The sequence below is a fragment of the Ostrea edulis genome, chromosome 6 (genome assembly GCF_947568905.1).
Source record: "Ostrea edulis chromosome 6, xbOstEdul1.1, whole genome shotgun sequence".
NCBI lineage: Eukaryota > Metazoa > Mollusca > Bivalvia > Ostreida > Ostreidae > Ostrea > Ostrea edulis.
The window spans coordinates 20965472-20978482 of record NC_079169.1 but is presented as its reverse complement, the minus strand read 5'-3'; the positions used below and the strand labels follow the sequence as shown (position 1 = coordinate 20978482).

At 36.1% G+C, this 13011-nt stretch overlaps 1 protein-coding gene across 13 annotated transcripts in view; it reads right to left on the bottom strand.

The window, feature by feature from the left end:
* The window catches only part of LOC125683020 (ankyrin repeat and sterile alpha motif domain-containing protein 1B-like), a 92675-nt gene that overhangs the window by 23601 nt on the left and 56063 nt on the right, over positions 1 to 13011 (bottom strand). For 7 of the 13 annotated variants that reach the window (XM_056142060.1, XM_056142059.1, XM_056142061.1 and 4 more), the window contains 7 exons: positions 11527 to 11771; positions 9700 to 9808; positions 7134 to 7237; positions 6797 to 6908; positions 6161 to 6387; positions 3519 to 3689; positions 1243 to 1371 (listed from right to left, as the gene is read on the bottom strand). In XM_056142060.1, coding sequence (XP_055998035.1) covers positions 1243 to 1371; positions 3519 to 3689; positions 6161 to 6387; positions 6797 to 6908; positions 7134 to 7237; positions 9700 to 9808; positions 11527 to 11771 — 1097 coding nt within the window. Of the gene's footprint in view, positions 1 to 1242; positions 1372 to 3518; positions 3690 to 6160; positions 6388 to 6796; positions 6909 to 7133; positions 7238 to 9699; positions 9809 to 10431; positions 10523 to 11526; positions 11772 to 13011 lie in introns of all 13 variants that reach the window. The other 6 variants (XM_056142062.1, XM_056142066.1, XM_056142067.1 and 3 more) reach the window with 1 other exon arrangement.

Sequence of the window (13011 nt, the reverse complement as noted above, 5' to 3'; positions counted from 1 at the left end):
AATATCTATTTAGTTTCAATTTAGTATCAATAGCATTAACGAAGATGTTATTTAAATGCTTTACACATATTAAACACTATTATACAAAGTTTAGCCCCACCCAGGAGTCAGAAACCCTACTCTGAGGATCATGAAATTTGCAATTCCAGTAGAGTCCTTCCTGTTCTATATGACTATGCATTTAGTTTTTCTTACAGATGTGCAGTTGTAGAGAAGATTTTTTAAAAATTCATCAATTTTGGCAATTTTTGCCCCTCCCTTAAGGCCCCAGGATTGCAGGCATCCTGAAATTTACAATTTATGTCCACAGAGTCCTAAAGATGCTTCATACAAAATTTGAAAAGAATTGGTACGGTAGTTATCAAGAAGTTAAAAATGCTCAATTGTTAATGCATGATGCACAACACCATGTAGCCGAGAGTCGTCCTGCGATCAAAATGTAAAACGTATACGGTACCAATGCAGTTTAATGGAGTTACCTCTAGAACACCTTGTTCCTGTCATGGGAACGCAGTAAACAATGGATCCACATTGCCTGTACAGTATGTTATAAATCATAAGAGGCCCTTGTGCCACACACAATGATCACCTGTGCAGATGCCCTTTCCATGTAAATCTTACAGTGCCCACTGTGGTCACACCAATGTAATGAGGGTATGTGTGTGTGTGTGGGTTCCATGGTGTAAATGAACTTGAAGTTACACAATATAAGGATGCTCACGTATTAATTTGTCAAATTGTGTCCCTTTTGGCTGTTATGAAGATTTTTAAAGAATTTTCCAGTACACTCCTAAATCTTAAGACTGTATAACGGTCATACCTGTCGCAGTGTAAATATGAACCAGCACTGCATGAAGATGCTTGCAAAGCACTTTGACTCTCAAGAAAATTATTCAAATTTTTTCCTCTATACACCCATCTATACATCACTATGCAATGATTACACTCTACGGTGGCCTTGCCCTGGTCCTGATGGACATTTAAACACCTCTATGCGTCACGTTTCCAGATAGAGCCTACCTGAGCGGAGTAGTTACAGCAGCCTTTGATAGCCTACCTGAGCGGAGTAGTTACAGCAGCCTTTGATAGCCTACCTGAGCGGAGTAGTTACAGCAGCCTTTGATAGCCTACCTGAGCGGAGTAGTTACAGCAGCCTTTGATAGCCTACCTGAGCGGAGTAGTTACAGCAGCCTTTGATAGCCTACCTGAGCGGAGTAGTTACAGCAGCCTTTGATAGCCTACCTGAGCGGAGTAGTTACAGCAGCCTTTGATCAGCATTTCTGGTCTGTGTCTCCACTGCTTGATGGGTGTGGTCGTGTTTGCCTGATGGGGAGGTCGTATGTGTATAGAGCTGTCCCTCAAAGCTTTACCCTGAATTGGAAACATATCTTCATTAACCAGATACATACTCGGTGAAAAATATCGTATTTGTCCCAGATGTACAATAAACTGCTTGTGGCGTAACATTTTTTTTTTCCAGAACAAAATAAGTCAAATCTTTAAAAAAATATGCATCACTATAAATATAGTTAAATAAGTAGGGCTAAAAAGATTCACAGAAATATTGATACTATTCAATATAAATGCTCGATTCAATGTTCAATATAAATGCTCGATTAAATGTTCAATATAAATGCTCGATTCAATGTTCAATTCGTTGTTTTGATCTGATCAGTTAATGAATTCTTGTCCTTTTATTGTTGTCCACATACGACAAGATTTGTGAATGCATGAAATTGTTTTGCCTTAGTTCCTAAAGCTTCGTTAAAAAGAGGCATATTCTGTGTGAGTGCATTTGTAAAACACACAAGTATAACTACAATAGTATACAGTTATTGACTGGGTTCGAGGACAACAGCTGTTTTGTTTGATTCCAGAACGGGTCTGTTGCCCAAAGCCGTAGGCTGAGGGCAACCGATCCGTTCGAGGGTCAAACAAAACAGTTATTGTCCGAGGACCCAGTTAATAACTGTTTTGATATACACATTCATTTTTTAGGTTGTTTTTACGAGGTGCACATGGTTTGTTGACTTTAAACGGGACAGTGTGATTGCGTAGAATTATCACTGATTCCACTAGTTTAAAAGAAAACATACCCAATATCCTAATTGATAATTATATTTTTCGTGTATCAGCTCTGTTTTTAATCTAATAAATTCTGTATTTCATCATCAGTTAAATCAGTGAAGCTCGCCATTACATAAACAAATCAGCAGACCCAAGAATCATGTGACTTGCGTATATAACAGCTTTAACACGAATAAAATAAAAATAAGCAAACTTCATCTTATACAATTGATTCTAGAAAATGATGAACAAATAATTTTTTCTGTTCTTGCTGTTCCTTCTTTGAAGAATTAATTGAATTTTATCTTCCATTGCTGTCGCAAAATGTGCATCCGCCATTTTTCTTTATCCAAACGGCACGAAAAGATAACTTGAGTTAGCGCCATGTGACATCATCGGTCAATAGTCTTTTATAACAGTCAATTTCAAAACAGTTCCCGGTCCAACAGTTGCCAGAACAGTCGAAATGTTGGGACTTTTTTTGTAAGGAGTTATATAGGAACTGTTTTATAGGGGTATAACAATTTCGTTTGTGTCATGGTAGGTTCTACGATGACTGAATACAATGAGTGGTTGACAAACACGTCATGGCTGCAACTTTTTTCTGGAACACAGTAATATGACGTCATGTATATATAAATACACACAAAAGTCACATAGTACACAGAATTTACAGCAGTTGATAGCAAACTCCTCTGTCAAGATTTCAATGTATAGAGATTTGGTTTGTGTGCAAATGAACATTGGCAGAAGTTTGCAGCTGATAGTAGTTTCGTTTTTCAGTTGTTCACACGTAGGCAATACCACTGGACAATTTGTAAAGGAGTATGTTCAAGTTATTATTGCAGTTACCTTTGCTGACCTGTTTTCATGACATGTACTATATTAGTTTTGCTACGATTAACTGGACAGACAATATCTATAACTAGGGCTTCTGATCCCTGGTCATTGGCATTGTTATCGGGGGATATATAAGGCAATTTGACCTTTTGAACCTGAAAACGGGTGGCGTATGGCGATAGAAGAGGTTGATGTTATATTGGGGTTTTTAGCGTGTATGGAAATCCGTTCTACACATTTGGATGGCGGTATGCAGGGGGTGGGGTGGTTTTGGTGATATAACAAGTGGTAATATACCGAGGTAACACTGTATCATCAAATCTCAACTTAAATTGGATGCAACTCCTTTTAAATAGCCAAGATAGTAATTGTCCTAGCTTATTTCCGATGCAGTCCTTTGATGCACGGATGTTTGTACTAGGGGGTAATTTATGTGGGAGAAAATAAACAATAATTATTTTTACAACAATGAATACAATGTATGTAGGTCAGGAAAGGAGACTCGATTAATACTGTCCGGATAAATGAACCAAAATTCAGTATGAAAATGCATTTTGTGGTAAAAAAAAAAAGAGAAGACTTTCTGGATCTTTCTCTTTATTCATATTTACCTGTTCTTTACGGAATACTTCCTCATCCTCACTGCTGTCTGGCAGGGAATTCTGGGATACTTTGCTCTCTTCCTCTGAGGACGAGGCTAGAGGTTTGACTTTGGTGTAGTCCTTATAAAGGTTAAGTTCAGGTTCCTTCGAAGCTTTATCCTCATCCTTACTGCGTTTCTTCTGTAAAAGAAGGAAGCATATGACTGTACTAAGTGATATTTAAGATTTGACTGAGAACTTTAATTGCAATTAGCTAATTAAAAGGTCACTATTATCAGTGCAGTGGCAATAAATTGCTGTCAACAGTGTTTGAAATAACCGCCCACCCGAGATGCATAAATTTTGCCATGGGCGAACAAATTTCTGTGTAGAGATGCCCTACTGATGTGTAAAATTTTTCACTAAATAAAATTTAGATGAATCAAATCTCCTTCTACCGGTAACAAAGTTGTAACAAGCCAAGGAGCTTTGTAAAATGATATATGATCAGGATCGAAGTTATTAGAACTGATCGAGTCCTATCGTCACATTCTTTAAATAATCAGAAGATAGTAAAAACTGGTTGTTATATTCTCATTGCTAGTAGGTCTTTAGCTGGACTTACAATTTTTATAAGCAGTCTGCACTGCATGTCTAGCTAATATTTTACAGTTTCAAACACTGCCGTCAATCAAGTGAACAAAGAGTACCACAAACAGTATAAAATACACCCGTCAGACAGTGAAATTCAACCTGTAAGTACATTATGCACTCTGAATTGATATCACACACATTCTGAATAGAAAAGCCTTAAAGTAGGTCACGCTGCTCCAGTCCATCTGACATATGAACTGATTATGCATTTCTCCGATAGGGAGGTTGTGACAAAATGTCAGTGTAATATCAGTATCCACGATGAGAAAAAGTCCAGGAAACTATGTAACCTACTTTTAGCCCTAAAGTTGGTCAAGGTGCACCAATCCAGCTGAAATGCAAACTCACTCTTACACTTCTCAAGGGAGGAATTGTGACCAAATTTCAATAAGGTACATGCATCCATTACAGAGAAAAGTTTGGAAAACATGACCTTGGAGGGACTGAAAGCCATCCAAGCTAGCCAGTTGGATGCATGGACAGTGTCAAAATACATCCTCTCTGACTTATACAGCCGCTACCTGCGAGATTTGTACAATTACCTATCTATGTGTCCTGTCTGTTTATATACCATTAGCCAATGTCCCATAGACTAAGTAATGTGGAATGTGGCTACATGTCAAATTCAGATAGTCTAAAATCTATTTGAATTTCAAAATAATTTTGCACTATTTTGCTTGCTCAGAGAATCTCTATGTCCACATCTTAAAATCTTAGCTAGGTATTGATTGATTGATTGCATCTTGCTTAACGTCTTGCTCGAGAATTTTTCATAAAAAACTTAAATCATACAATGCCCTGCAGCTGTCGTAGATGCAAGACTTTCAGAGATACTTTGTATCTTTCATTACAGTCACAAGTCTGTTTTCTCTTCATGAAACTAAATTTCTCAAAATATTTAAAGTCTGAAATTTTAGTTAAAAACTTAAAAAGGACACCTTAAAATTAACAGGTGAAGACAGATTGAACTACCCTACAGAATCCATTCTCCTATCTCAAAGTTTTTTAAAATGAAATCTGTAAAATTATTTTAATGCAGTGCATGGGCATGTCCCAATTGGACCTTCAAAATTATTTCATTTGATGTGTCTTGAATAGGGATCAATGAACTATTTGCCAAATTTAAACCAGATATTCAAATTTTCAATATTTTTCAATCATGTTCATGACTGGGAGTACAAGATCAACAGTCTGGTACAATAAATTTACTACCAGACTGTTAACAGGCACTGTCCCTTGGTGCTCCCTGTAATCAGGTCAACATATTGTGTTTTTATTCTCTCATATAATGCTATTATTCTCTTTTATATAAGTATTCACACGACACTATCATTATCTGCTATCCCAGAAACTGATGTGTGAAGCAGTTGGGTTATTTTATTTATCATGTTGTTAATTTAAATCTTGTCTGTAATCAATATTTCATATATAATTATAGATATGTGCAGTGCAGAAGTGTGAACTCTGTCAGTATTACCGGTAGTACTTCTAAATGATTGTTATTTATTTTCATTGTTATAATTAATTGCCTGTTCACATGTACCTGCCCCCTGGTGGCCCTTGATTGGTGAATAAACTATATATATACTAGGAATAATATATTACACATTTTAGTCCTGATTGTAGTTCATTGTTTCAAATACTTGTATAATGTTTCCCTTCAGAGTAATTAAACAAAAGTAAGATTTTGTGTGATGTGTACACCATGATGTATCAATTTCTTACTGTCAATATTCATTTCGACTGTGTCATACAAGAACTATTTCAGTTTCCCTCTTATTTCCTGTGAATATCTGTAACAGACACTAATTTTCATTCACATACAATCATTGTGTATAAAGATTAGTGCCCCTTCAGACCTTAGACACCCTAGATAAATAACACATATGTCAATTAAACAATGCCTAATTCTCAGGCAATGGTATCATGGTGGAAAGAATTGGGGCTTTTAATCTAGTACAAACAGGAAACTGTTTGATGAGCATACAAGAGTTATCTCTCTTTAACAGTGTCCTTACCAGACTAGGAAACTGCCTTTCCAATTTTTTCCTGTTTTCCAGAGAGGCCAGTATTCGTTTCCTGTGTCCGACAGCTGTGATATCCAACACACTCGTAAGTTCTACTTCCCACAGCTTCAACACACGCTCCATGGTGTCAAAGTTCTTGTTCACAAATGTTTCTGTCCTGTCTGACAGGTGAAGGGAATTTAACCACTCGCTGACAGACGGTGGAAGGTTATCTGGGTCTACAATAAAAGCACACTTCCTGAAGCAATTGTTCTGGTAGCATTAAATGATGAAAATGTTTCAATCATTAATTGTTTCCATTTATTCAATAAATCAGAAGTGGCTCTGGTAGTAGAGAATCCATTTTGTTTCTGAAGTGAATAACGTAGCCTTGGTTAGGTCATATGTGAAACTTATTAAGTCGTGTGACTGCTATTTCGTCAAATGAATTCAACAGACAATCTACCCACTAACTAACAATGAATACAACAGACTCTATACCTAATACTTAACAATAGATAGGTATACACAAATAGCACTTGACATTAAGCCACAGACTGAAATGAAATGAAAACCTTAACAATACTATGCTAAGTTCCAGAGTCTGACCAAGATATGGCTGTTCCTAATCTACTGAAATTTCTTTACCAATCGGAGTGATCTGGGACAGTGATTTTGCCGAGTCCAGGATCTTCTTCCGGTGTTCTGATGAGGTAATTCCTATGGTTTCAAGGTCACCATCTTCCATGATATTTTTACCCTGTTAAAAGTAGCAATATTTAATCACTTCAGGTATAAAGCAAAGCAGACAATCTAATTATACAAACATAAATATGTGTGCATACTTCAATCCGCTCACGAAATGATCAGCAGTGACATACATGTTATCCGCTTACAATCATCAAAATAACTCAATCTCTGTCATGGCCTTCAAAATCTATCTCGCTTTACTATTGAATTATTATACCCAGCAGAATCAACTAACCAGGAAATCTGTGTGATCAAAACCATTAGCGACCAGTGTATTCTCATACTGGCCTAGTCCTATCTCCTCCAACCATTCCCCAACACTCAGAATCCGACCTGGATCTGAAAGAAAAATTTCACTTCTGAATTGTTTTAGCAAATACAACCACATGCAAAGATCAGATTATGAAATCAATCTGTTATTTTTTTTTTTTTTCATTTTGCCACTGAATTTAATTCCAATGTTTTATGGATAAGTTCAGTTGTAAATAGCACAAATTTGACTCAATATTTTGTCTGTATGTTAACATTTCTTAAATATATCCATCCCTATACCTGTATTTAACAGCTTATGACAAACATTTGTATACGGCCGGTATTTCCTATCTACAGCGTATGTCATTTATTTCTCCACTTCAGTATACACGTAAAATGAAATGGATTTTTTGTAGACAGAAAATCTACCACACAAATGATGTGCATTTAATGATTATAAGCATATACATGTACTTTCAAACGTCAATGACTTATGGCTTTGTGTCAGATTTAGAGAGGTTCAGTGTACCAAGATTCTGAAACATGCGAAATGTTAAATTAAAGGAGAGGCATTGTTTCTCAATCATTTTTCTTTCTTTTATAAGCAAAAAAGCACTGCAAGAATATAAGGCTTTCTCTTTAAATACCAATAAAATAATCAATTTTATCAAACCAATTAAATTCTTCCATAAGATTATAAAAAACAAGGTCAAGTATTAAAGTACGTTTACGGCCATTTAAAGGGGAAAAGTACAGTAAAACCCAAATCTAATACTACAGCAAATACACCGAGTCCACGGTGAACTCTCAATATATGCTAATATATCAAATAAATTGTTTACAACGAATTCAGATATAACGAATTCATGGCTAGAATGAAGTAAATTTTAATCCACTGACAGTAAAAATTAAATGTAAATTTCAATGTTTATTGAATTGAGAAAAAAAATCTCAAGTGGTTAAAGCATTCATGACCAGGAGGTTGCGAGTTTGACCAAGTTAGTGTCATGCCATCCTCAAAACAAAAACGTTAAAAATGGGTAGCTCCTTTGCCAAATCCTTGGCGTTTAAAGGTGACTGTAACGAGTCTTAAAAATATGACCTTAAAAACAGAGGTCCTGTGTCACAGCAAATGTTGGCACATTAAAAAACTCTTACTGCCACAGCCCTGAGCACCAAGCATGTCTTAATTTGTAGTACTTCACCTACAGCTGGTGATTTCACAATATGAATGAAAAAGCAAATATTAATTTTGTTCCCAGAAATTCACATCTGCGAGTGAATGATAATTTTTTTTGTCAAACTAAGCTAAGCTTAAAATAATAAAATTTGATTTTTGTATCTACATCAAACAGGTATAGCGAATACCTTCAAAAGTGTCTAGGATGTTAAGGACATGTTGCATTGTAAACAAATTTTAAATATAAAAATATACAATCCCTTACAGGCTTATTCAAAATGTGGTGCTCTAACCCTTTCTCACAGTGACCTTGCCAAATGACCTTGGTTCAGGATCATGACACACAATCTTGCCATATCCAACTTTGTACCAAGTACTGGGGAATCATTTAAATTTTCGTGGGGGCCTATTTTTATAGATTGCCAAGATTTTACAATTTTGTTGGGACATAATTTGTAATGTATTTGATTTTTTAAAGTAATTTGATATAATTCATTGGATAAGGTTTCCATATATTAAAACATCATATAAAATTTTGTATTTATATTGTGGTTAAAATTTGTGGGATAGGGGTGGGGTATCCATGAAATTCATGAAAATTGACCTCTCATGAAACACAACTAAGCATCTAGCCATATCAGTGTTGTAGACAAGATCCGGTGATCCTCACCTCCTCCTCCCCCCCCCCCCCCCCCTCCCCAATTCAGACGCAATTTACTAATTCCATTTTCAGTTAGTGATGGAATTAGAGTAAAGGACCGCAGGTTTTACATATCATTGATAATGTTATGAACGATCAGTGAACGGAAGAAACAGTGATTCCTTTATACCCTCTAACTAAGGTTATTTTTCTTTAGATTTATAATAATTTTATTCACAAATAGTGAAAGGGGTTGGGCAGCAAGCACAGCCTATTTTAGCCCTCTCCCAAACCTCAGTTTTTATTTGCTCTAGCTCGAGATTTTCTCCTATACTTGGCCTGTCATAATTCTATGGTCTTTTTCTACACTATTTATACAACTGTATTAGTGAGCCTTATAAAAATTATTCTGTATATTTGTTAATGGTTTTACACTGAAAACTTTTTAATGAAATTTCTTGGCTTTGCGTAAATCTGAGTTGCAAGTTGACAATTTTGATACTATATGTTACAAAGCCTCCAGTCTGTTTGCATTAGTACGTCATAATTTGAGTTTTAATTCAAGTACAGGTTGACTCCCCCACCCCCCACCCCCCTCCCATGTAGCTCTAGTAAAGATTACAAATTCATGTACATGTAGGACAATACGAAATGTCTACAGGATGACAGAGCGTCTAATTCACACATGAAGTAATAAAACCTAACTACAATAACTTGACTCATACATACACTGTTGTAAGCTATCTGCTAACTTTTTCAGAAAGGCCGGTTCCATTTCTCGTATGAACACAGACTCTCTTGCAATTCCACCCCCAAAGGATGCCATTATGTCTTCAATCTATAGAACATGCAAGACTACAAGTGCAGAAAGGTCATGCAAATACTGACAGGAAAGAAGATAAATTTTTACTGGAAACCTGCAGCTTTCAAAAACCTGCCTCTTTTAGTATGACAAAAAATTTGAAAACCTGAAATCCATAAAAAAAATTTGTTAATGGAATAAGTTAGCAGAGCAGTTAGACACCAGGACGGGTTTCCTATGAGGGTGGGTCTAATTTTAGACCTACTACACCAGTTCCAAAATTCCTACCTCATTAACCAGGAGTTCCCCATGATATTATGTGAATGTGATACTGTTTGATGAACATTCTATTGTATGTAAAATTTCCAAAAATAAACATGTCTTTGTTGGGAAAAAAGAACAGAAATTTGATTAGAAATATGCAAAGCATTCTTTCTGCATGAAACTGTATCTTTGGTTACAAAAGTATTGATTTTGAGAAGTATATTAGTAAGAATCAGCAGTCACAAAAGAAAATGTATTGAATTTGATAAAGGAATTCATTCTTTTCATGCATTGTCTAAATATGGGCAGATTGATGCGTGAAAATGTGAAATAAATTTGAAATCTCCTCAGATGAGACACACGAGATAATGAGTCATCTCAGCATGCTGGTGTACCTCGGTTGAGCATCTTTATTTCAGCCTCAAATGACGGCAGGTCGGTATAGACACCAATGTCGCCTCCAAAACTAGAGACAATGTCCGCTATCTAAAGGTCAAAGGGCAGATGAATTTCAAAGGTAAAGATACTTTCAATACTGGTATGCAAAATATTTAACAGTTTAACAATATATCATACATAATTATTTGTTATACAAAATAATGCATTTAAGCGAAAACATTAACGATGTCTACATGTAACTGACACTATTCAAATTTTGTCCATTTGATCTACCAATATAGGTATTCTAAACCAACTTTTATTACAGACTCCTCTTCATGAATTGCCAATGTATATATAACCTGCTAACATTCCTAAAACAAACTACAGTAAAATAGCAAAATGCTGAGAAAGAACAATTTTGATTCATATTACAAATAAAATCTGTTATATCCCAAAAGTTCATGATATGTTTTGAAAATACAGGGAATATGAAAATCACTTCACTGTATGCATGATTTCGTTATAAATATGATCACTGTGACCATGTTTGCTGTACAGAGTAAATGATCCGTGAAAACAATCAGTCCTGAAAAATGACAGGACGCTCACTATAAATCTTACAGACAATTCTCGTATATGTTATCACTTAATAAAAGTTGGTTTACATGTATTTCAAAAATAGCATTTCTCTGTAGATCTGAGATCCCATTTGCTCCCAGAATCCTCAAAATCAGACCCTCGCTGCATGTACCACACACTGAGGCTGAGTCCCAGAATCCTCGAAATCAGACCCTCGCTGCATGTACCACACACTGAGGCTGAGTCCCAGAATCCTCGAAATCAGACCCTCGCTGCATGTACCACACACTGAGGCTGAGTCCCAGAATCCTAAAAATCAGACCCTCGCTGCATGTACCACACACTGAGGCTGAGTCCCAGAATCCTCGATATCAGACCCTCACTGCATGTACCACACACTGAGGCCGAGACGAGAAATCCTGGCATCAACAGAACTCAGGTCCTAGGAGTTCCTATTCAATCAAGGTTTAAGCAAAAGGTTGAAGACAACAACACTGCACTAAAAAGGTCTGCCACTGATGTAACATTACCTTGGCCCATTCTTCATCATCATCTCCTCCCTCCTCTTTCCCATGCAATCTTGACATTCTTGGATCATGTGTTGACATGGCAATTGTGGCCATTTTCTTTTCAATACTTTCTTCTTTCATTGGTTCAATGGTCATTGCCATGGCACCAGGAAGGGACTTTCTCCATGAGTTTCGTTGGGCAACATTGTCTGTTATTTGGGTCACTAAAGTCCGTGGTCCACCGATCACTGAGCCCCGATATAGACCTACAATAGCAAAGTACACCATCACAAACACATATCTATAATAAAACACCAATATCTGTGGATTCTGTTTAACATACTAGTACATCATCAATAAAACATGAATATCTGTGGATTCTGTTTTACATACTAGTACATCATCATATTCTAATGAAATCTGCACCCTGGTGTTTGAGTCATATTCTCCTTAAGGGAAATTCTTAATTAATAATTCTCAGTCTAATTAATAGTGTGTTAACTTGCTTAATCAATTAGACAAGGTTTACAATAATACATGTAAATGTTTTTTAATGTGTTATAGTTTATTACTTCTTCCCTTTATGGTCATCACCATCTAAACAGCTATTACAGCTAAGCTTAATTTGACTTTCCTGATCCATGTCCATAAAATTATCTGTATTATATGCCATGTGTATGATTAACAAAAGATTTCTGCATCAAAAGTAGCTTGACTTTCAAGCCAAAATGCATGTTTTTGGACATTTGCACATTCCACATGTTAGAGAGATCGAGAGCTAAGTTAGAAACTGTGGAAGTTTTCCCCCATACTAATGAAGAACAGGTTCTGTATAAATCATTAGTTTTCAAACTTCAATTAGCACCATACCACACTGGACCCTTAATTTTCAACCCCAAGAACACGTTCCCTAAGATAAGAAGACTACAGAAACACATCATTTTCCAACATCACCCAATCATCCCAGTGCAGGTCAGTACACAACACACCAGAAAATTTTATGAATAACATTATTTATAAGGGGGATTTTACAGACCACCAGATTTCCAAGTTAATGACCTATTCTTTTTACTTATATTGCCAGAAAACTCTCTCCCTCTTCATTACCCGAGTTCATATGCATTCCTTGTCGGTCCATCAGATTGAATTTCGATCAAACACACCTCATTGGTAAACAAGACAGGCCAGATGCTGGGTTTTCCTGCCTATTTCATTGTCAACAAATTGTGCAACATGTATACAAAGGATGTACTGGATGTTCCTCTCATCAATAAGTTGTATGCATGATAAAAAAAAACCTCTTAAAGGCACCTTTCAATAAGTCGTATGCACGATAATAAAAAAAAAAACTCTTAAAAGTACCTAAGTGGGACCATCCTCTCTAATAAAGCAACAGATTTCAGCGTGGTATAATTTAGATGAAGCATGTTTCAGTTTCATTAGGTTTCCTACATGCCAAATATATGTCATTACCATTGGGAGGGGAGGAGGGTTTAAACTGTAATG